Genomic DNA, 24,898 nt, shown 5'->3' with positions numbered 1-24,898 from the left:
AAAACGATAGTGTGTTGCTTATGAAATCAATGAAGTGCTACAGGGAAAATGAAATTTTATTTCTGTATGCAAAGAAAACAAATTGATCATTTTAAACTCTGGGGAAAAAAACATGCTGGGAAGATTAATGTCGTAAAAAGCCAAACTTAAATTATCCATATGCAAAACAAAAATCCTGTGTGCTGTCATCTTTTGTGTACCAGAGCGTGAAGCAGAGTGTTGACCTAAATTGAATTTTTCCTTTTTAAAAGCGCACTATTTCACTGAACAATATAAAATACATATGTGTGAGACCCGCCAGCAGGATTTTCGAACATTGTGATGAATATTTTGAGCGACAAAAAAATTTACAGATAAAGCTACTTTTTATTTTAGTGTTATAAATTCACGATAATCTTCAAAAAAAAAAAAAAAAATGTAAAAAGAAATTACGAATAAATATAGAATACACTTTAATTGATTACTCATCATTTATTTTCCAAAGCCACAGGGAGCCACAGCATAAGGATGAAAGAGCCACATGCAACATGCGGCTCCAGAGCCGCAGGTTGCTGACCCCTGTTCTAGACCTTTGGGAATGGACCCGGGTTCGTCTCTTTGTCATATAACTGATAAACAACTGTCCGGCACTTTTTACCTTTTTAAGCAAGTAGTTGGCAGCAGAGTCCGGTCGTTTCCCCATAGCCCGTAGTAATAAGAAGCCTTTTTTTTGCCCTCCGGGGGGGGGGGCGTTCCATAAGTGTGTGAAGTTACATGTATGCAATTGATATGTAAATCACGTCCTCATGGCCCCTCCTCTCAAACCCTCCCCTCCACGCCAAAACGGTGACAAAAAGTTGAAACTGAAAAAACAATTCTTGGGGAAAAAAAACTGCATTCAGAAAATAAAAACTGTCATCGAAAAAAAATACATAAGCTTCCCGATACTGAAGCTAAATCGTCATCAGATGTGGTACACTCTTTTTGTCTGGTCTTTTCTTCTAAATTATTAAGCGACAAGCTGGATAACTGGAGAAAAATCTTTGTTTGCAGGCTGTAATTACATCTCTGATGTTGAAGCTGATCACTGATGATGGTCTAATGTAGATAATATTCTGCGACTGGAATTGGTTGGTGCACAAGTAGCAAGACTATTTTTTTCTTTCACTTGTTTTGTAAATTAAACAATGGCTTGGATAAATTAAGGAGATTATTTTTTTGCTTGAAACATAGGAATTCAAAAAGGCTGCAGTAGCCTCCCACATTCTGACGACGGCGTGGGCAGATCTTCTGCTCAGGGTAAATCCAGATTGGTTTTGTATTATCTTCAACAATAGGGAATGTTCTATTGTTTTTCAGGTTTTTCCTTAGGTAACAGGGGACCATTCTGCTCCAAGGCTTTTCACACTAATGAAAGGAGTGCACATGTTGTACCATTATATTTGTGCCTGTCCTTGACATTTGAAGATACAGCTTTCTGTTATATTCTGCAATGTTTTCCACATTACAAATGGTCAAGTGATGCTGAATTCCTTAGAAATGTGCAGCATTCCACCTTTTAGATCAGCAGTGATTCAACCTCACCTGTTGTAACAAGAATAATGCAGGGTTAAGATGCACAATACCAGCCCAGGAATTGTCATAACTTAGGGTAATTGAAGATGGAAATGGGCCAGTGATAATTGATTCTCTTATTCTCTTTGTGTTTGATCCAATCGAACTCACAAGTGTCAGCTGAAGCCAGAGGCGGACTGTGACTAAAAAATCTGCCTCTTTACCCTGACCCAGCCCAGCTCACAACGATGCAAGAGGCCCCCGCCAGCAGTGTAACAATGCCTTAATCTCAACTCATGATATTATCCAGGACGCTGGTGTTTAATAGATCTAGCCTGGTTTTTGCTTCTCTTGCTCTCTTTCTGTCCCATCCCACTCTGTCCTCTCCCTCTCTCCTTTTTGCACTGACATTCACACAAACATATTGTATTCAACTAGAAAATTACATATAGTATTATAGGGCCTTTGTTTAAGAGGGGTAGTCGGAGGTGGCATGGCCTCTCTTAAAATCTGAAGATTGGCCACCCTTGGTGCCATCCCAAAATCCTGTCTGTTGCCATGCTTAAGGTTGGACTTAAAGGATATCTTCATTCAAGGATCAAGGATGTCTTTATTAAACTTGAGGGGCAGTTTGTTCTACAGCAAGCAGTACCACACTACCATCACCCAGACAATAGAACTAATAACACTCTAAATTGATTGAAAAAAAAGACAAAGGCATAAATAAATAACTAAAGATATCAAAGAGCTTTTTAGAAGGCTGGTAAAATCAACTGTGTGGGCTGTGTTGCGACAGGCTGCCAAAGCTTGCTTTTCATTTTAATTTATCACATTTTTTATAAGTTCTTTAAAAAATTTGACTTTCTACAAACAACATTTTAAGACCATAAGAAAATAAGACTTGAAGTTTTAACTATTGCCCCCTGTTGTGGTACTTTTTTTTTTAAATATACATAAGTTAGTGCCCTCAGTTGGGCCTCCCCACCCACCCCACCCACCCCAAAAAAGCCCAGACACACCCCTGGTTTTCCTAATGTTTCCAAAATGTATGAGATATTTTACTTGTAATCATTCCTGATCATGTCTGAGTTAAATCTATTGTCTGTAGATTTTCTGTTTCATGTACAAGGCAGAATCTGGTATTTTTCTTGCTTGGATGATCAACCAGTTAGCTGACAAGGCCTTCCTGTTAAATTAATCCATTACATTTTTCTCTCTGTTGAGAGTTCAAAAGAGAACTTAGTCAGACATTAGTGAATATAACCCTGAGACATTTTCAAACTACTGCTGGTCATGTTCATGTTTCCCCACAAGAACACACATGAATGACCAACCCATTAACAAAGTGATTTTAATATTCAAGCTTAAAGGAGAATACCAGAGAGAACAAAAAGCAGGAAACATACATGATGACTTCGGTCTAAATGAATGTACAACAATCTCTGTGGAAAAAATGTAACACATTTAATATATAATAAAAAGCAAAACGCTTCCATGAGCATTCAATACAACCGTGATCAAATTACAAGAAATGGCTTTTATGATTATATTGCTAAAAATGTATTTCTTAGTTTTTGCAAATGAAAACTTAACATTTTTAGTTACATAAAGGTGACCACATTTAAAGGTTTGTCCACCTCTTCTCCTTAAATGTTATTTTAATTAATCACCACCCTTGAGCACTCCTGGAACCATAAGAAAGCCTGATTATGGTGGCCAAAAGCACTCATACTTTCCTTTTGAGACACTTTGATGTTATCTGAATGGAGCCCTGATGACCACAAGTCCCCCAGGATCTACAATTCAAATGAGTGTTGCATTAGCAGATTTTCTGTGGTCCATAATTGTGGTTCTAATTTTGAATGTCACTGTGTGGGATGGACAAAAAAGGACTGCATGTAGAGAGTAGGGAGCTGGCAGGAGCTCTGTACATTTACTTACAATGACAGGTTGCATGTTCATCCTCTAAAAGCTGCTCTCTGAACAAGCTCTGCATCAAAGTGCTCTCTCCAAACAGGGAACATAAAGGCAACACAGGTACCCTCCACTTTTGCAATTTCATCCCTCTGACAGGATCATTCACAGGTGTTTCTCAAAGGTGTTGCGGCTGATTCTGGAAAACAATACCTGGGTATATCCTGTGAAAGTGCGTGTGCATGCCTGTGTAAATGTGTATGCATGTTTCTACGGCTCTAAAGAGTGCGCAAGTACTGGAGAAGGTGTTATTGAGCAGGTGTGACTGTTTAAGGCTTGAACACAAAGGAAGAGTAAACACTCTTCATGCTTCACCTGGTGACCACTATTTCAGTCTGCTCATCTCATCACACCTGCGAGAAAGACTCTTCCAGCTGGATAATGACTTAGTTTCAGTGGAATCCAACTAAACACACAATCACAACTATAACTCTGTCATTCTGAGCTCCCTTTGCCCACAGCTGGTTAAATGTGCTGGAAAAAACCATACTGTTCTTTGTTCAGGTGGTCGCTCTGTATCGTTTATTAGTGCAAACCAGGATTAGGTATTTACTCATTGGCTTGAGTGTCATGGATTAAAACATAAGAGGATTAAAAATGAACACTGACCAAACAATATAACACAACATCCATTCAATCTAATTGAAGTTACATGAACAATGTACTTTTGCTGACATGAAACATCTACATGTTTAGGGTTACATATATCTATATCATTAGGCAAGAGATAAAAGAACCTTGTGTTTCCCACCTTCATGATGTCTTACAATGTCAAATGAACGCTATTTACAAGTTGGGATCTTCTTAGGGAGTCCATTTATGAAATGGCCTCAGACGTGATTAGCTTCCCTTAGCTTGGGCCCACTTATGGCACAGAGGATTGGGGCCAATTAAGGATGAACAATGAGGGATTTTGAGACTACACTTGTAATGTGTTGTGAATCAAGTTGTATTATAATGAGGATAAAGTCATAAGAGAAAAAGTTTTACTTTTATAACAATAAACTTGTAATATGAACCACATAGAAGTCGTACATTTATGAGAACACACTTGTACGTCATTGAGATTAAAGTCAGAGAAAGAAATCATAATTACTGTGGCTGTTGTTGAACTATATGTAAAGTAACATAAAAGAATATATCAGAAGTGCAGCCAGCTGCCTATAATGAGGAACATGGATCATCTTGTGGAACCAATTTGTATGAGTTTAAGACCTTTAACCACTACTAGCTCTAGCTTCAGACAAGAGACACATGGTCTTAAATACAGTATGACTTTTGCTAAAATTTTAAAAAGAACATATTGAGAAATGTTACATTTTTCTGCAAGAGAGAAAAAATATATATTTCCTAAAATGTCAAACTCTTACTTAAAAAGCTGAGAAGTGCTTGCTGTTTCCCAGAACAGCAGCCTTAAGTCATTTCGAAAACACAACACTCTTGTGTTTGTGAATATGTAGTATTGTTAGCAGTCCAAGCGATACATTGGTTATAGCAAAGCAGACTGTGTCAACCATAATCTCACAGGACTGAGGACTCTCGCCTGCAGCTTTCAGGTAAAATGTTCCTTTTTTTGTCATCAGATGTATTCAGCTGTCCTTTGTTATTTGGCCATGGTGTCTGGCAGCTCAATGGATGAGGTTGTGTGCCAACACTGCCTGGCTATGGCATTGAAACAGATAACATGACGAGCCAAGCACTGTTAGTGTCCATCTGTATAATGACCCTCTTTTTTTCTACACATTGATTTTTTAATTAGTATTCATTAATGTAAGTAAAAAATGTCTGCCAAACACAAAGTCTGTCCTCTCATGAGATATCAGCCAGTTCTTTTAAGACTCCACACCATAAGCCCATTGCTGAAAAATATGTTATTTTGATTCTTCCCTTGAAGAGATTTGAAACATTTCATCGTCGTACTCAGTTCAGTGCATTGTTGTTATTGTTGCCTTCCTCCGCAGCAACAAACTTGATCTCAGCGTTGGCAGTCCTTGAAGCCATGCTGCTATCTCTGACTTTGTGTTTGAACAGAAAGGGAAATGTTTTCCTGAAAGACTTCTGGAAGGTGGCTCCCATAAAACCATAAACTATGGGGTTGACTGAAGAGTTGGCATAGGACATGCAGTTGGCCCACGTCTTGATCTTGTATGTGGCGTAGTTGGGCCGATAGTTTGGATAGAATGACTGGAATAGCACAAAGATTTGAATTGGACCCCAACAGATGGCGAATAGGAGGACAATTACAACCACCATCTTGGACACTTTGCTCCTAATACTTATAGTTCTCTCAGACAGGAGGTTGACCTGAAGAGAAAGAGATAAGAGGAGTTTTAATAAGATGTGTTCAGATAGAAAGTAAAGCTTCAAGGCAGAAATATATTGCATTTGGTTGGCCATCTGTCTCTTTGCAAAGATTGTTTATTTACACCAAACAGCCATATACTGAATGTAAAAACACTATCAGTTGCAACCTACTACTGCCTCATAATCCTCCTCATACAGCAGGCCCACTTCCATCCCTTACCATCCAGTTAAGAGCATGTATATTTAAATTTACTTATTAGCCTCAGATTTAATAAGCAGCAGGAGAAGAAATAGATTAAAACACCTGGGAAAACGATACATTCAAACTTTGAAAGCTGGGATTATTTTAAAGTCTTACTGTTTCTATAAACTGAGGCTGACTACTCATCACTTTTTTTAGTTAATATGATGAGCTTATTAGAAAATAGTTGCTTCAATCAATAAAGAACACTCTTGTGTCTGCAGTACTTTTGAAAAATGTCACCCTTTCTCCTTTTAAAGCTCCTGTTAGGAACTTTTGTTTGCCTGAATTTTGGCGCCCCTTGTGGACAAAACTATGTCTGCTGATTTTGTCATGTTCCTGTGTAAGTAGTGTTACTTGACAAAAAGAGATGCCATCCTGGACACCAAATAAAAATGATGCACTGAAAAACAAATTCTGACAGCTGCCATTTTTTTAGTGTCGTTTTCAGGATGGAATGCTCAACACTATTTTGATACTCTTTAATACCAATATCTCTGATTTGTAAACCGAAGAAAATGTTGTAAATCAAATGAATTGTACATTTTTTACCAACAATGACATTTCATGGTATAAATAAGATTTCTTGTGAACTCTAATGAAAGCTAGAAATAGATAAATATTTGCTGCTCCAGAGTTGATACTGTAAAACGGCAGCTATGTGTGAATAAAGCTAAAGGGCACAGCAGAGTTTTTTGTGTTTTTTGTTATTATAATCCTTCCTTTGGTACAGGATTATCATTAAACAATAGACAGCTGCTGCTTTTAAAACAGGTGCTTCAAAAGACCTTTTCAGAGACGGCCAAAATCAAAGGACAAGTTAACAAGCTTAGTCAAAGGACAGGTGGAGAAAAGAAGTGAAGACCTTTTGGAGTTTTAATTAGAAGATAATTAGGTTCAAGAGCTCAGAGACAAATCTTTACACAAAGTAAAGTCATTTGAATAAAAAATGATGAAGCAGAGCAAGCCTTTGCATACCTGATAATTGTTGTCTACAGGCTCCACAGTCGGCTGGCCGACCCTCTTCACCATCAGAGTGTAGCAGAAGGAGATTGTGAGGACCGGTAGTAGGTAGGCAGCTATAAACTGGTAGAGGATGAAAGCTCTCTCGTGTGCCTTAGAGGGAAACCTCTCCATACAGTACTGCCTTGGACCGTACCAGTAACCCTCCTCTATCCGCTGGTACATTAAAATGGGTGTAGACAGGATAAAGGAGCCTGGACAGAACAAGAAACATATTAGTTAATGTAGTAAGTGTAATATCATATCATATCATATATCTATTAACTATTTTATCTTAAGAGAGTCTTATTTTTCATCAACTTAGTGATTAATAAATTAAAGATCAAAAGATTAACTTTAACTTCATACAAGCAGTTCATACCAATCCAAATGCAGACGCTGACGATCATGGCTACCCTTGGGGTGCGGTGGCGGAGAGATTTCAGAGGGTAGACTGTGACGTAACAGCGGTCTCCACTCATAGCTGTCAGAGTGATACAGGTGGCTTGGACTGTTACCTGAGAAAAATAGTGCACATAAAAAACATGGACTACATTTCCTAGAAATCCCTCTTTAGGAACATATTGTCTCACTTTAACAACACAAGGTAATGTAAATTTACATCTCTGCCAAGTTATAAATGTTGGTACTGACTGCAGCTGAAAAATTGTAGAACCTCTAACACTGATAAGTTTCAGTTTTTTGGGCATAACTTCTGAGTATATACGCATGATGTCTAGTAAACAAAATTGGTGAATCAATGGTCTTATGCAGTTAAAGCTTGTGTTTGAGCAGCTTTTTTTAAAGGCGAAGTCAGCCATGTCAACTTTTCTTTTTCAATGATTCTCGGTTAGACAGAGAGATATCGCTCAGAAGACCTAGCATGTTACTTTAATACAAGGACATAAAGGATTATTTGTAAAAAATAAAATAGCTTGTATCAAATAAACAGAAAAAAACAAGTGTGACTTTAACTAGCAAACTTAAAGCAATAAGTAATACATTGCTACAAAAATAGTTGGCTCACAAGCTATTACAGGAATTTGGTGTCTTTGAGATCCTTACAAAAACTAATGGCATCATCTGAAAGAGTTTTAAATGCAACACCCTGGCACCACCTCCCTCCTAATGGTGTCCTGTGGATCCAGCGTTTTAATCAATCCTCATTAGGAAGCAAAAAAGAAGTTCAAGCTGCTTTTTCCCTCAAGAAACCAGTTTTGTATTTCCTCCAACTTATCTGAGATTTTGCTAATGAGCTCTCATGCTTTAAAATGAAGAGTGAAAATGAAAAAAGAGTAAGATGCAGGAAACAGGAGCATGGGAGGAAGCAGGTGGGAGGCTGCATAAAAGATAAGTATTTAAATCATTCCATTTATTTTTTCAAAATTAGGTTCAATGGTGCTTGATTGAGTTGAATTCTGACTCATCAGAGGAATGTTAACTATTAGAAACAAGGTAATAATGTTCCAGAGAAATAATGAGGTCTTTAAGGAGTCCTTATTTTTACTAAAGATAATAAAACACACATAAATCCATACTATCACAGAAAAAAAATGTCTCAAGTCTCAGTCATGGTGTTCACAGTATAAGCAACTGTATTTACTAATATTCCTTTTCACACAACTGTGCATTTATTTTAAATGGAGAAAGATAGAATACACAACCCCACTTCCAAACAAAGCTGGGACGTAGAATTTCATAGTTTGCAAAACCTTTCAACGGTATATTTGATGAAAATTGTACAAAGACACATCAAACATTGAAACTGAAAAATATATGCAGTGAGTTCCACTGCAGAGTCATGTCTTTTTTCAATGCAGTGCCACCCAAGGGCCCAAAGATGACGGCCATAGTGGTTTCTGGCCCTGTTCTTTTTGTACAGAGATTTCTCAAGATTCTCTGAATCTTTAGCCAATATTATGCTCAAATTATTACACATTTTATTTAGAGGAACATTATTTTGTAATTTTTAACAGAGCAGTTAACCTTTTTTGTATTTTACACTATTTTTCAGTTTTTTGTTGTCCCGGTCCCAACCATTTTAAAATGTGTTGCTGGCATCAAATCTTAAATGAGGATATGTTTTTCAATAACAATACAATTTTCTTTTTGTGAAAAAAGTTTCACTATTTTGCACTATTTTCAATTGAATATATTTGCAAACTATCAAAATGTTTTTTGTCAATATTTTACACAGTATTCCAACATAACTATTTGGGAATAAGCCCTCTCTTCATCCTCTTCAAAGAAATGAGATCGTATTAATTTCAAATGAAGTGCCCTCTAAGGATGGTGCACAGTGTTATCAGTCAGTAAACTCATCAGCCTTTCTTTGAAATATGTGCAATAGGGTGAGAAATCAGAGGTCATGAGTTCTATCTATGCTCCCATAGAAATAGGATCTAATTCTGTCCCTCTTTTGTTTCTTTATCCGCCTCTCTCTTTTCCTCTCACCACCTCTTATGTGTGACTGTGAATCCAGTACCCATTACCCTCCAGAGGGTTGGAGCACCACATCAGTGTCTGAAGGGTACAATGAGAAAGACAGAGAGGGGTCGTGATCAGTTCAGTGTTAAGACCACAAAGGATGTGGGTAATGTAATCCCTTAATGTTATGTGTAAAGATGGCTCAATATGAATACAATATCTTATTATCTTTATTGCATTATGTCTTCTTAAAAGGACAGGCTTTGGTATCGCAAAGAGAATATCTTAAGATCATCTGTTTTTTTTTATTTAAATAAGATAAGGTTGAATAATGCTTTGCAAAAGTATTGTTCTATGCAACCAGCATTCCCAAAACAAATGGATGTTATTTTAAAGGCATGGGTAAAGATTAAAAGATAATGTAAAAAAATAACTGTGTTAATGTTTAATTCAACTTCTTGCAAAGATGAACTTAGCTTTATTAGAACATTTCCCTGGAGTTAATAAAATGGTTTCACACATGATGAACTAAATAATTTAATATCAGTTGACTTGGATACAGTTGGTCAAGTTGATGTAGCTTGAAGTCCTTTTTAACAAAAGTATTCATCATTTGTCAATGTTTAAAATTACAAGTTTACTCTTTAGTGTCTAATCTTGAATTTGTAGCCTATTCCTTTAAATATAACCAAAGGAAACTATGTCCATTACCTATCTTGTCAAGTTAATATCGCTGTAGCGCCTGCCTGTAGCCTTTGCTAAATATGCTTAGCATAAAACAAAGTGAAAACAGCTGATAGGCTCAGTCAACTGAGCAACTTTAAGAAGTTGTTCAGTAAGAATAAGCCAGGATAGCTTTTATCTTTGCTTTAACTCCTTTACTCCAACTAAGCTTGGCTATGCTACGCTAAGAGCAACACAACAAATATTTTACAAATGCATGTGGTAAAACATATAATCAACAAATTATATTATAAACAACAAACTTGGCTATAAGCTGTGATTGAAGCTAAAGAGTCAAAATACATCCTTGAATATAAACCATGGCCTTTATTTTTTTTTAACTGCAGAAGGCACCAGGCCTTTATATGAAGTAGGTTTGTATAAGAGGCATGCCTTTATAATAAATTATCTCTGTCTGAGAATTATAATTGTTCATATTTTAGAACAAATTGAGGGCCTAATGACCCAAAATGATTGTGTGGCTTGTCTAAATCAAAGTAAAAAGGGTTAAATGCTCCACAAACGGCACTACCAAGGAAATAGCATCTCTGTGCGGTGGTGTTGTTTTCATTAAAATGAGCCATCTTGCATTCATGTGGAGCAAAGAATATCCCTTTTAAAGCAAACAAACCTCTTTGTACCTAATACACAAACACCAGTGCTTAACAACCAGGCACAGTTAGAGGTACATTTCAACTGTCTGCTGAGAGTTAGGCTGGAGTATCATCAAATGTCATTATGCTCATACTCTTCAGTGATCAAGACAATACCACCTCTGGATAACCAGGAAATATTATATACTGTATCTATACAAAGTCTATCATTAAATAGTATCTTGACATTAATATTTGTTTAATAATCAGGGGTTAAATCAGTCTGGGGCTATCTGTGGCTCAACCCCTCACTCCATGAACTTGAGAAATTTATTAAAACCTCACAACATTTGTCCCTCTCCATACAGCTCATCACATACTGTATGTGGATAGAAATAAGTCCCAGCAAGATAAGGGCACAATGCTTCAGCCATTAATTGGGAGCATGCCTTTCATAACTCGTTAAAGACAGGATTCCTGCCATAATAAAGGGGCCTGGCAGGGGATGTAATACTGGTCTTTATAAGAAGATTTAAAGTAAAGTTTGAATGTTAATGGAGGTCCGTCATAAAATAATCAACTGTTCAGGCTAATTTAAAATCATTATAGAGGGCTGTAATTTGTTTAATTTTTCAGATTTTTCTGCCCAAAGAAATAAAATTAAGAATTAAAAAACACTGAGATAATTTTCACATTTTCTTTAAGGACTATATGCTGACTGAAATATCTTGAACAGAAAATGCCTGAAGTGTCTTTTTCCCCTCACAAACTTCTGAAGATTAAGTATAAAACAGAATAATTCAATAAAGAGAATGAACTACAGCATGATTTTCTAATATAAGCTGCTTCACTCTCCATCTGAATCCAGCCTACTTCTTCAGACTATCACAATAAATATGGATGTAATTTTAAATTTTATTAACATAATTATTTCTATAAGACATTGTTTTGACTATTGTGCTAACCTTAACTGGTGTTAATCCCTGGAATATCTATTAGATTTAAAACTCTTCCTGGCTTTAAAATCACTACATACACAGGAGCTTTAACTAACCAGTGACCTAAACTGTATGACTGTGAAGTAAAAAATCATGTATGTATGTTTGTGCTGGTGCTTCTCTGTCAGATCTGAGATGAAGCTGTAAGAAGTATGAAAAGCAGAAATCTAATTCTTGGATTCTGTTGATGAAGGAATTTTGTAGTGATTCAATTTCTTCCAGCAGCTTAATATAAAACATGAACACGTATCTGCATCAGATTTTTGTAAATCAGAGTTGAACACCTGAAAGGTTGGTGTCTGATAAGAGGGCATATGACTCATCACACCTCACAGGGACAAATACAGATCTGAAAATGAAAGAAAGTTCATTCTAACGTAGTTTACTCTTTGGGTCTTGAGGACCTAGTTCAATAAATTATTTGAGTAGAAGGTTGAAAGTTAAAGGATAAGTATGATATTATCAGAAATAAACTTTTTCGTTGATTTGTTTAGACTTTTCTGGGGAGATTGATACCCAACATGCATGTGCCCATTTAATAAGAAGTAAACCTCAACACTGGCTGAGCTTTAGCTTAGCATAAAGACCAGGATACATGATTGTGTCTCATTCTAGCAGCAATGTAGTTTTTTCTGGCTTCAGCATGATTTCATAGTTTAACGGAAGAGTTTCAGTACTTTGTGGTGGATAGTTTGGCATGCCTGATTGTATTTATTTTTCTGATTGGTAATTTTACAAAGTTTTTGTCACTTTATATTGGGCAAAGAGGCTTTGTGGTTGAATTGTTCATTTTTTTCCCTCCGTTTCTACCTGTTATTTTGTCAAGTAAATTATCCCACTGCAGAGTGCCATTCCTGTATCAGACAATTTGCTTATTATGCCCTATGTAAACTGATGCTGCTTCTATTAAAAGTAGAAGTCCCTCTCTACTTTCAAAAGACAGCTAAAGACCCAGCTCTTTAGGAAGCACTATGCACTTAGCTAGACTGTTCTCCACTGTTGTCCCCAGTGGCAGATCATGTCTTCCAGCTACGATTGACTCACACTGTCCTGCTCTACTCTGGGAATCGGTGTTCAGCTCTTGAGGGACCCAGCACTTGGTACTTTGGTCATTATTGTGGTGATGTTAATTGTTGATGATGATAATGGAAGGTCTTAAATTGGTTGGTTGCTTCATTGTAGATGTTCCTTATTTCAGGGAAAAAAAAAAAAAAAATTCCTTACTTATTTTTGTGCATTGCCTTTACACTGCTTGGCAGTACCTGCACCCAAATTGACTTGAAGCACTTTGTTACTCTTACTGATCTTGTTTCCTCTTGTCTAGATCTTTGCTTGTGTTGTTCTTGTTCTCGTATGTACGTCGCTTTGGATAAAAGCGTCTGCTAAATGACATTGTAACATTGTAAGTATTGCAGCTTTGTGTTGCTGTAGTCACATAATTGTAATAACTGTTCTGAATTCAAGTCACAAACAGAAGTAATCCTAGTTTGAGAATGTAAATAACCCTGTTACACATTAGTCTTCATCAAAATTAAAGCCAAGGTTCTACCCATGTTCATGCTATGCCACAGTAATTAGTGCTATGGGAATCCCTATGTATGTAGTGCACGGTGTAATTTGCCTTCCTAATTGTTGATTAATGTACATTGCAGTAATAGTACAATCACAGGTCATCCCTTTCTGTTTCCCTTTGGTTGTTTATATTGAACTGTGGGGGGTTTTAGACCCTTATTAGATTAATGGTCCATATTTCTTTGAAAAATGGGCAGAACTGAGGCAAAAAGAAGCAGTCAGTTCTTGGTATGATCATTAAAAACCTAGTGAACCTTCCCTTACAAGTACAAAAAACAAATGGGGGCATGACTCTCTTCATGGAAACACAATAAGGATGCCAAAGCCCATGCGATCGCAGCGCTGTCCTTACATCATTATGTCACAGCTCCTTACCCCACTGCATGGGTGAACAGATGCCATGGATAGTGGTCGCACTATGCATTGCGGAAAGCCAGCTCCAAGATGGCATCTAATGTCAGCATGTTAACCTACCTACAACATGAGTCATGAGTTGACTTGGAGCAGAGAGGAGGTTAAATACCACATTGACATTGAGGCAGATGAGCATATTTGTCATAGTTGTCTTACAAACTTGAACAAGAGGGCCTCCACTGCTCTGCCAATCAGTGTGACACAAAGGCCAAGAAACTCTGATGGAAGTATGCAAAGGTACAAGAGCAGCTTGGCAAAACACATTTCCCTGGTGCAACTAGCTGGACAAAATTCTCAGCATCAACCGAGTTGTTGGACCAGTAGATTTGTTGAGTACTGTGATGTAGCTCTGCCTGCAACCAGCTCCCCTGCTGATGTTAAACTGGATGAAGCAGCTATTTGTTCCAGATGCTGTGTTGATTGCACTTGCATGGCAAAACAGCTGCTCCATGGTTTGATTAACTGGTCTGTGTTTACATAGCGCTTTCTCTAGTCATCTTTACATGACTTGCCACATTACCTAATTCCTACAAGATATAAACACTGATGGCAGAGGCAGCCCATCAATTCTATGGGGGATTTTTAGGTTCCGTCTCTTGGCCGAGGACATTTCAGCATGTGGACAGAGGGACCTGTGATCCAAACCCCAACCGACTCTACCACTGTACCACTGAGCCACAGTCGGCTCTGAAGCTGAAACCACTTCTTCTAAAAATTCTTGCAGCGCTTGTTCCTGCATTAGAGTGCAATTGCTGTGTTTGTATACATCCAAATGATCCAAGACAAGGAGGGGAATGCCCCCTTTTTTGGAACAACTTCTCCAGGCAATCCAGGTGTGAAAGCACCCTAAATATTTAACACAGACGCAAGTTGAGTAATGGGTGGACAGACCAAAAAACAGACTTGCTTTGAGAGAGCTTTTCTTAACAGAATAAGGTCTGGGTTCTATTTTCATCTGTAGGAGTCATTGTTTCACTGAAGACAAGCTCCTAGAGTCATAGCCATCAGGTGTGGTGAATACATCTCCATATTTTTATTTTAAATGCTTTTAGCCTCTCTGCCTGCCCGACTCTCTTCTTGGTATGTCCCTCTGACTGACATTTTTCTGTCTAATGTTCAAATTATCGGCTACATCAAGTCACTCTTCACACAAAAGATGGTGTCGTCTTTTGATTTATCCCGACAGGCTGTCTCCACCTCCTCTCTTTATAATGAACACTTCTAACACACACTTTGAATAAAACAGAGTATTAATTGACTTAACCCCACACTCTAATCACAATCTCTTCTCATGACATTTAAAGAAAAGGTGTGCATCACTTGACAGGGTGCTTATCAACTGAAGAAGATTGTGGCAACCACCACGCTTCTTCAGGACTCACAGTGAAAGTCTAACCCTTTCAATATAAAACGTTTTGAGTGGTCACTGAGCATAGACTACAATTACCAGTACATGGCTTACTGTAATAACAGTGAAGTAGAAAAATGTGACCTGTAAAGTTCAGAGCTTCACACCTACTCACTGACACATAATGTGCGCTAAGATAGATTTTTATATACTGTACATCTCCACTGCCTGTGCTATCTGCTGAGAGTCATATACAGCAGAGGGACAAACTAAGTGTCTATCAGGTGAACAAAGTGTAGCATTTAGCAGCTTATGAGTCAGACTTTTCCCTCAGGAGAAGGTGAGATTGGAAGAGGGTGAAAAGGGCTAAAAGAGGGAACATGGCCTCAGTTTAAGATAATAGTAGATTTGCTCTGAATCTTTCTTGAGACTGTGCTTTGCCATAAATTGAAAGGTCTAGCTGGGACCTCTTCAAGCAGATTAGAAAGACTCATTTTGGAAACAGCTGGGTAATGAAATCAGTGCATAGCAAGCTGAAGAAAGACTTTTGATTGTGGCAGTCTTAACTATGAATCATAATAATGACTCCAGGATGTTTAATTGAAGAGAAAATCAGAGCTGTTTGTCTTTGTTGGAACACTTTTTGCTGAAAAATAACAGATAGCACATAAATGACCAAAAAAATGTTTTATTAGGTTGGAATTGGCATGAGCTGTGTTTACCTGCTGTAGAAATGCAACAAATTTGCACATGAAGTTGCCAAAGATCCATCCAGGGAGAGGATAGAGGGTGGCAGTGAAGGGGACACAGCACACCAAGAAGATGATGTCAGTGGCAGCGAGGTTTGCTGCACAGAGAGAAAGCAACAAACAAGATGTCAGGTGTGCAGTCTGATAGCAGTGTTGTACAGGTATTGTATTTACAGCAGGGGGACAGTAAACAGTCCGACCATAGCAACAAGAATTACATACGTTTAATCATCTATCAAAAGGATATGTAGCAATTTCATATTATAAATGCATCTATAATCAGTGTAGTTAATTACCTCAAAGTAAGTCAATATTTTCACTGGCTGCTTTTCAAGGACAACGTGGTGTTAATTCATGACTTTAAGAACTGTATACAGAAATATTTTCAATTATTTCCTGTTAAATATTTTCTTTCACTTCAGGGAAAGAGCAGGCAGAGTGAATAGCATGCCAAAAAGAGATTGGACCAAGAGCCTTAATGCTGCGGAGGAGCTCATTTCATCACAGCCAAGACAGGAACATGCTCAGAGGAATAAGATGTGTTCATGTGAATAGGAAATAAAAGAATAGGAGAGAGAAGAACAGCTGCTGCCTCCACATCGTCCCTCAGAGCTCAAAAGCATGCCACGGCAAAACTCTGCTGAAGAAAACCAATCCTTTTCATGATGTGACAACACTTTGGTCAGGGTTTGGGTGAAAATGACTATTTTTCAGCTTTGCCATGCTTTAAGTGAAGCTGTGTGGATAGGAAAAGGAAACAGTTAGTAATCATCTAAAAACCATCAATCCAACGACACTTCCTCTTAACATGCCTTTTGCCAATCTATAATTTCCCCTGTCTACTTGTTTTTATCACTGGAGGGCTTTTACTTGTGCAAACCTACTTTAAAGGTAGCCTTACCTTGCCAGCCTAATGTGAATTACTTTGAAAACCTTTAATTCAAATTTTATTTTCAAGTTAGTGTTAACAGCGCTGAGAAAAATGCTGCTGTGTCGTACAGCCAATGAAATTAACAAACTATGAAACATATCAGCACGCTGCCAGGCTAGTTAGCAATGTAATCCACTTTATAAGGCTTCTGGTTTGTCATTAGCAGTTGTTGGGCATGACATGGTTTATCCAGCATTCACCATTCATCGAAACAAAAACTACCGCCCAGTTTGTTTAACACATTTCATGGTCTAAATCAGCGCTAGCCATCTGAGTTGTTAACAAAATGCCTTGACTGTATTTCAATCAGGGGAGAAAAGTTACAAAATTAAATGTTTTCATCACAACAAATACTGAAGTTATTTAACTTGACAGAAGATCTATGGCGTGTGGAGGAGGTGGGGAGATTTTGTGTTCGCAGGATGTCTGATCAGGAATTCCCCACAAAGTCCAGACACTGGTGGAAGTGGCTGATGATTTGCTAGGACCAGATGAATGATGGATGAGGACTGATGATTCTGCAGAGAGACCAGGTGGAGATGGGAGGTGGAGAGGCACACAAATCAACATCATATTTAAAAAGAGGACAGAAAATTGATTGTCTTACAATGAGGGTGTAGGACTGTGCTATAGGATGGAGAGACTACAAGTTCTACATCTGATTAACCAATACAAGCCCCAGAAAATGCAGCCAGAGAAAATGGGTGAGCAAGTGAGAGAGGAAAAAAAGAGAACTAGGCCACCACTGTGTATGCAAATCTTCCCTGCTGAACTTTCACTGGAGCTACATCTGAACCAAAGCTGTAACTTGTTTTTTTGACTCAGTCTGAATCAGCTCAGACTGAAATCAGTCTAAAACAAGCTGCAACCTCCTGTGTTGAAAATTAAACCAAATGTGGAAGTGCTGTCCCCAAAGTGTCCTCTTCAGGCTTGCTTCAAAAGCAAAGGAAGCCCATTAACAACCATGTTAACATGGCTATTTGTACCGCAAAATTCAACCATTGTACAGTCTGGTACAAAAAACAACCTTGGTCTGAACAGCTCATTTCTTTATTCGAACACACTGTCCAAGGAGTGCATTATTTTAACTCATCCATTTTGACTAAACAAAGGCTACAAGTTCGGAATATTTGCAAAATTTGGGGCATAGTTTATTTGATGATATTTTTATGTTGAAGCCAAATGCCTGCCACCTTTTTGCTTGTGCAGAGGACCAATGAAAGTTACATTGAGGCAGCATTTCTATTTGTAATACTGCCAAAGCTATCATTTGGCTTCGTACCAGTTGACATTACATACCTTAGAGACATATTGTGTTTCTAAGTAACAAGTAAGGAGTCACAATATGCCGCTGTTGCTTTTGTCATTGAAGTCAGTTTCGAGCGGCACTCTTGCTGTGGATGTATACCTGTATCCAAGCTCCTGCTTTGTCAACAGTAGCATTAAAGTTCTTGTGGCTCCGGTTTGTTCATATATGATAAAATAGTGGCCGTACAACTGGGCTTTGTAAGGTTGATGTGTTGTTTATAATATACGATGAGCATTGTGGAAACCCCAGACATGTGTTCCAACCAAGGGGTGACATCACTGAGACTACATTGATGTTTCATACAGTCTACAGGCTGCACAGATGTTGAGGGATGGAACCTTGTTTGCTATAGCAAGAACAACCTGTATGCTGTTCCCTGGCTACTTCTAATGTGAGCTTGCTGAAATGACTGACAGCAAGCAGTCCCGTCAATTTGAATATCTTTGGGTTTTGGACCAAACAATAGGCTACATTTTAACCTTGTCGCACTGGGCCTTTGGAAATTAGGATGTCAAATTTTCATTGTGTTTACATCACATTTACCTAATTTCTAAAAAATTTAAATTGAACAACAGAGATGATTGTCACATGGTGTAAATAACATGATTTAACTTTCTACTGAAATAATCCCAATGAAATCAGCTTCTATCTGCTTCAGATATGATACAACCTCCTGAGATTCTTTCAAATCAGTTGTTGGAGTGAACTGAAGTGTAGATAAGTTAAAAACCTGTCTGTGTACTGCTTTTCCCAGTGTCATTACCTATCTGGAGTTGACAGAAGTGAAAGCAATACCTGTATATCTCATGCAATCCAGTGCAATTCTCATGCTGTACATGCTGCGAATCAGCTACGTTTCTTTTCCACCGTTTGATTCCAGACTTGTTCTCCACAGCAGGACTGTCTGTTTATGGTGACCCTGCACTGCTCATTGGTAAGTTAGGTAATCATTGTCAATTGCTATGAGACTACTTCAGAACCAGCAAGGTTGAACTTGATGCAGACATTAATAGATAATCAAGGGGCTTTAACTGTCAATACACTGACCTCAGTTTATCTATGCACCTACACGCACAGACTCCTTAAAAACACAGAAAAGGCTTCATTTAAATTCACATTGCTTACCCAATACCGTCATGGTACTCCAAGCAGAGGCTGCGGAGATAACCTTGCCCATCTGATTGTGCTTTCTTATTTGTGTTTAGTCTGTCATAGTGACAAATACACCACGCACATCTTCCTATTTGTTTTACCAGCTGATATCATCATATTACAGTGGCTAGACCATTATGTTGAAGGGGTGGGCAGATGGTGCAGGAGCTGATCTAATGTTGCTGAATATTAAAATGCTTCAGTGATGTGGCCCTGGGATATTATCCAAGATTGAATTCATGTCACACATAGATAACAAACACTGACTGAATTGGTCCCCGCACAGGCTCATTTACATTTTCATCTATGAGACAAGCATTCTTTATTTTTTTCAATCCTTATCTTGTAAGAACCTGAACCTTGTTCATCAATCAACTTTTGAAAGTCCTTTTGAAAGACAGGTGACCAAAGGGATCTGTGAGATGTGACATAATCGACTTCAACAACAGAGATCAATTACCCAGGCATGGAGTCTGTGCGCACAGAAAACCAGAGGAAACCTGATAGATGCACTCCTTTGACTTTCCTTGTTTTACTTAATACCCCTGAGATTAATGCAATCAGCTAGACAACATAAACAGTGTTTGCATGTTTCCATTCATTTTCTATTCGATGCATTTTCAATTTGTGGAATTAAAAATTGAGAATGAATGGATATCTTTAAAAAAAATTGATGGAAAACGTACCCCAACATTACAGCAAAAAGTATAAAGCTTAGCCGAGATGTAAAATGATAAATCTGTAAAAAGACAATGTTTTAAATTGCAGTAGAAACAGATGAATTAAGAATATTAAGAATGTTTGACCGAAGGGACAAAAACACTGGATCCCTATACAGTAAAGAAGAAACAACAACATGCTTCAAATAGAAGAAAACATCTTGTTTTATCTGCATTGTGTTTATCAAGTGATTTCTGACTATCGATCGCTTTATATAATTGTAACTATCGACTGCAAGCTCTGTGATTGGTCTGCTCTGCGGCTTGTATTTCCCACATTTACAGCACTTCCAGGATCCTCACTCATCGGCCGCACATCGTCCATGTATTCCATCTCCTCCTCTTTATTCTTCCCTGTAATCATGTCTGTATGATAAACAGCAACATGTAACACGTCGGCCCCTGCTGCGTAGGGGCCGACGCAGAAGTATAAATCAGTCTTAAGACCGCTGCAGGGGGGTAGGTGTTGGATGAAGTGAACAACAGCTCTTGTGCCAGAACAACCTTTTTACAGATATTTCCCAAAATTCTCAAAAAGTTATACATTTGAAAGTTTTAAAAAACATTTGTTTATTTATCTATTTTTTTGTTTGTTAGAAACAGTACTTAGTCATGTACAGGACAAAATCCACAGAGAGTTGAGGTACGACACATTGTCCACAGGGGGCGCCAAAATGATACAAACTGATATCTCCACAGTTAGAAGATGAGATGGTAGCCCTAGATCTGCAACATTTTCACGCATTAATGTTTGTTTTTTCTCATTCCTTCATTGTGTTCTGTGTATCAAAAGTCATTGTTTACATTTATTATTGACCAGAGCATGATATTTTCCAAAAACCAAACCAATATCAAAGTGTGATGGGAAAATCAATGTTACCTGGAAAGAGCATAGTTTTGGCTACATTGCGTTTAATATTAGGCACAAGTCAACATGAATCAGCAATCACCTAACGCAGTCATACACACAACATAATCTCTTTATAGTACTTGTATAGCAGATGATACAAAGACCATGATCACTAGATAAAAATGTATCTTACAAGAATTAATACAAATCTGGAGGGTCAACCATGTTTGACTGCACACAAACTTGGGTATGTGTCATTAAATGTTCACTGCATTGCATGCAATCCTTGAAACTTGAATTGGCAAGTGGAAGCACCCTTTAACTCTCAATTTCTTTTGGAAATCATCCAAGCACTTAAAGGTGACATATTACGCTTTTTTTCATCAAAATATATTGGTCTAAGAGGTCCCCAAAACGTGTCTTTGAAGTTTATGCTAAAAAAACCCACTTTGAAATCAGATTTTGGCATGTCTGAAAAACTCTCTTCGTCAGCCCAGCTCAGAACGGTTGGTTTTCTCTCTGACCCACCCCCTCAGGAAGTGGATATCCCCTCGGCTCTCCAGCACGTTGATCTAATGTTTACATGTTGGCTGAATATACACGGCTGCTCAGAGATCGCGTTACTTCAACCCTCTGAATCTGATCCTGACGGAGAGGCGCCTGCAGCAGGACCTTTCTGAACGATTGGTCATAGATTTAGTGTTTCTTGTTGTTTTATTTATCAGTATGTAGACATGTGTCTTGGTACACAGCTACGAACATGTAGCTATGTGGCTATGCTAACTAGCGCTAGCACTTATCCATGATAAATAAAAATCATCCACTAGATCTTCAAATCTGCAGACGTGGGGAGTAAAACCGACCTCTGCCAGAAAGGCAGCAGGACCTTTTATGAAGGATTGGTCACAGATTTAGTGTTTCTTGTTGTTTTATTTGTCAGTATGTCGACGTGTGTCTTGGTACACAGCTACAGCTATGAACATGTAGCTATGTAGCTATGTGGCTATGCTAACTAGCGCTAGCCCTTTTCCATGAAATATAAAAATCATCCCCTAGATCTTCAAATCAGCAGACGTGGTGAGTAAAACCGACCTTTGCCTACAACTAGCATGTCTCCTTCCTAAGCTCCTTGTTAGCACATGTGTGCAGGTAATGAAAAACGGAGGAGGGGTTGAATTGTATTTTATACAGTCTATGGGCTGAACAAGCTCCGAGCTCTGACTCCGTGACAGATCAGATGTCGTTGTGACGTAACAAAAACAATGAAAACTGAAACGGCTCGTTTCAGCACACATTTACAGAAAGGTGGAGAAATCAGAACAGGGGCAGAATGGATTTTTTTCATTTTCATGGGGTTTGTAGACATATCAGGGAAACATATTTCAGGTAGAGAACCATTAAAAAGTCCATTTTGCATGATATGTCACCTTTAAACATAATATAATAAATAATAGTTATCTTTTAATGGAACTGAAAAGACTGAGATAATGGCAACACATTTTAACTTTGAAGTCTATGATGTCCTTTGGAGTGTAAATATATTGCACCAACATCTACATATCATCTGCAAAGAAGCGAACATGCAAGAGCTACCAAAAAACATGCTGAATTTATTTTCTTTAAGTTGACTTTATCAATTTTACAAACACAAATTGTTAATCCCCCTACCTGTTATAACTGCCTTGAAATGTATAGATTTTTTGCAGTTTGGAATTAAGGACACATCCAATTATTACAGTGTCCTGCTGTTAAGACAAGAGTGAAACCTGTGATCAACATGGACATCCTTACATGTAGCCATGTACGGCTTGGACATATGGAAGATAAATAGATCACGCTGGTTCTCCACATGAACCTCAGAGATTCTTTTGAACTCACTGTTTGGCATGCACTGAAGCATTTCTCCAAGATGAAAGAGACATGCAACCATATCATGCAGCCTTAGTAGATGCATGTACATCCTAACTCACTAGTTCTCAATATTGTGTTTCAATATTTCTGCATCTAATCCATTTGAAAATCTTCTTTTACAAACCACCGCAGCTCAGAAATACAGACTTTCTTACTGACTCACCTATGTAGAAGTTAGTCGCTGTCCTCATCTGCCTGTGTTTGGAAATCACATAAATAACCAGCGAGTTTCCCACCAGTCCCACCAGCATGATGAGCGCGAAGAAGAGAGGGACGAGCCAGGCATCTGTGAGGAAAGGGTGCTGATCTCCCTCCTCTTCCTCATCATCCCTGTGTCTTCCCAGAGAAAAGTTTGCTTCGGAGCCGTTGATCCAAACCGGCTCGGTAGTGTTCCAGAACTCCTCGGAGGCATACATGGTGACAGGACGGGTAAGGATGATTATGAGGGCGTTAAAGAGGAAAAGGTACTGAGAGGGGCTGGCTGTTGGAAGAGTAAAGGAAGCTATGACAATTTAGAGATAGGGTAAGGAGTTTAGATAAATGATGTAGGTAGGACCCAAACATAGATAGCTGAAAATGGGGAGAAAGTTGAGAGAAAAAAGGCAAAAGTCATAGAAGTGCAAGATAAGGAGAACTTAACAAGGATAGAAGATGAAGAAGTGAGTGTCTGTGGAAAAAGGTTTTCAAGGTAGATGAAGAGGTGGAGGAATGAAAGAGAGTGACAAGAGGGAAAGACAAGATGGCAAAGAGATGTTCATTTCAGCACAGCACAGTGCAGGGACATAGTAACCAAGAAAAAAAAGTCTTCATGAAGAGCACACCACAGGACAGAATGCGAACAAGAGAAGAGAGAGAGTTTTGGTTTTCAGATCAAGTTGGATGGAAATAGCATCTCTGCTGCTATCGTATCGACCCTCAGAGCGTTGAAGCAAAACAAACATCATCTACGAGCCCGCTCATCAAATACCCAGAGGTAAAGACTCCATTGACTTGCAGCTTCTTCTCCAGTTTGTTCCCAGTCCTCTTTGTTCCTCCGTTGTTGAGGTTAAAGTATTTTTCCCCCTGTGCCTTTGCCCTTCCATTGAATCACTTCACTCAAAAAAAAAGACACGGACTTGTGTGGGAGTTAAGATTTGCCCTGCATCCTTAACTAAAGTATGCCAACCAAAACGCTTTGTATTACAAAGGGAAGAAAAACCTCAAGCATCATCCGTTGTTCATCCTGTGAGCAGCGCTGAGCTGACTGCAGATTACACCACAGTGAAAAGCAGCCTTGACTTTACTCGAGCTGAGAGCGAAGGAGATGCTGGCGGATTTATAGTGCGAGAGAGCAAGGACACACAGACGCAGTGGGGAGAGGAGAACACACATACACACACATTTACACACACACACACACACACACACACACACACACACACACACAGTGATTCTGAATGCACGTGGGCTTCTGCATGATTCTGGGATAAATAGCTGACAGGGTCTCCTAGCAACATTATCCCTCAGTCCATCTTATTGAAACAATTTGACCAAAAGTCCTCCCCGTCCATCACCCTCTCTCATCTTACTCCGCTCTACAGGGAATAGAAATAACACACGTCCTGTAGTTTAGGTGTCATCACTCTACACAGAGTGTGGGCAGGAAGGAGCGATAATAACAGTGTCAAGTCCAACCGGCAACCTCCGGTCTCAAACTATGAAGCCCATGCGGAAGTGTTATTAACTGCAATTCATCGAGAAGCCGCTTGAGGCTGGCTGCAGAAACACTGGAAATCACATAGACGCCAATTCAAAAAGGTGATCTTTGCAGCATTAATAAACATGTTTACAGCCTGGTTCAAAAAACGGCTTGGCTCTACGTAGCTTATTTCTCTATCGGCACACATTGTTTTCTAAGGTGATGGTTCAGAAGATATTAAGATTACGAGTTTTTGCCCAAATAAGGACATAACTGACTTGACTCCCGGTCAGGAACACATAGCTGTTGGCTAAGAGGCTCAAACTCCGCCCCTTTACGTCACACTATGCCTGGTTGAGTTCTGCATTTCCAATATGGCTGCCACTGTCGATTGGCTTCAAAACAGCGCTCAGGAACAGATGGGTGACGTCACGGATACTACTTCCATTATTTACACAGTCTATAGTCAA

General features: G+C 38.6%; 1 protein-coding gene across 1 annotated transcript; it reads right to left on the bottom strand.

The window, feature by feature from the left end:
- Positions 1 to 4,014: 4,014 nt before the first annotated feature.
- Positions 4,015 to 24,101, bottom strand: kiss1ra (KISS1 receptor a). Its single transcript, XM_034702244.1, has 6 exons — positions 22,914 to 24,101; positions 17,178 to 17,327; positions 15,852 to 15,976; positions 7,437 to 7,572; positions 7,031 to 7,269; positions 4,015 to 5,811 (listed from the first exon to the last, which is right to left on the bottom strand). Exons 1-6 carry the CDS (start codon positions 23,164 to 23,166, stop codon positions 5,428 to 5,430), a joined length of 1,287 nt encoding a protein of 428 aa, XP_034558135.1. The 5' UTR covers positions 23,167 to 24,101; the 3' UTR covers positions 4,015 to 5,427.
- Between the last annotated feature and the right edge of the window lie 797 nt (positions 24,102 to 24,898).

This window comes from Notolabrus celidotus, chromosome 15 (genome assembly GCF_009762535.1).
Source record: "Notolabrus celidotus isolate fNotCel1 chromosome 15, fNotCel1.pri, whole genome shotgun sequence".
In the NCBI taxonomy this organism is placed as follows: Eukaryota; Metazoa; Chordata; class Actinopteri; order Labriformes; family Labridae; genus Notolabrus; species Notolabrus celidotus.
This window is presented reverse-complemented; position numbering and strand designations above follow the sequence as displayed.

What these genes read in the sequence shown, in the direction of transcription:
- kiss1ra (XM_034702244.1), bottom strand. Translation starts at nt 23,166, where the DNA reads ATGTATGCCTCCGAGGAGTTCTGGAACACTACCGAGCCGGTTTGGATC. An exon ending in TTGTTGCATTTCTACAGCAG is followed by an intron (nt 7,573 to 15,851) that starts GTAAACACAGCT and finishes TATTTTTCTCAG; the next exon opens with GTAACAGTCCAAGCCACCTG. An exon ending in CTGTAGACAACAATTATCAG is followed by an intron (nt 5,812 to 7,030) that starts GTATGCAAAGGC and finishes CTTTCTCTTCAG; the next exon opens with GTCAACCTCCTGTCTGAGAG.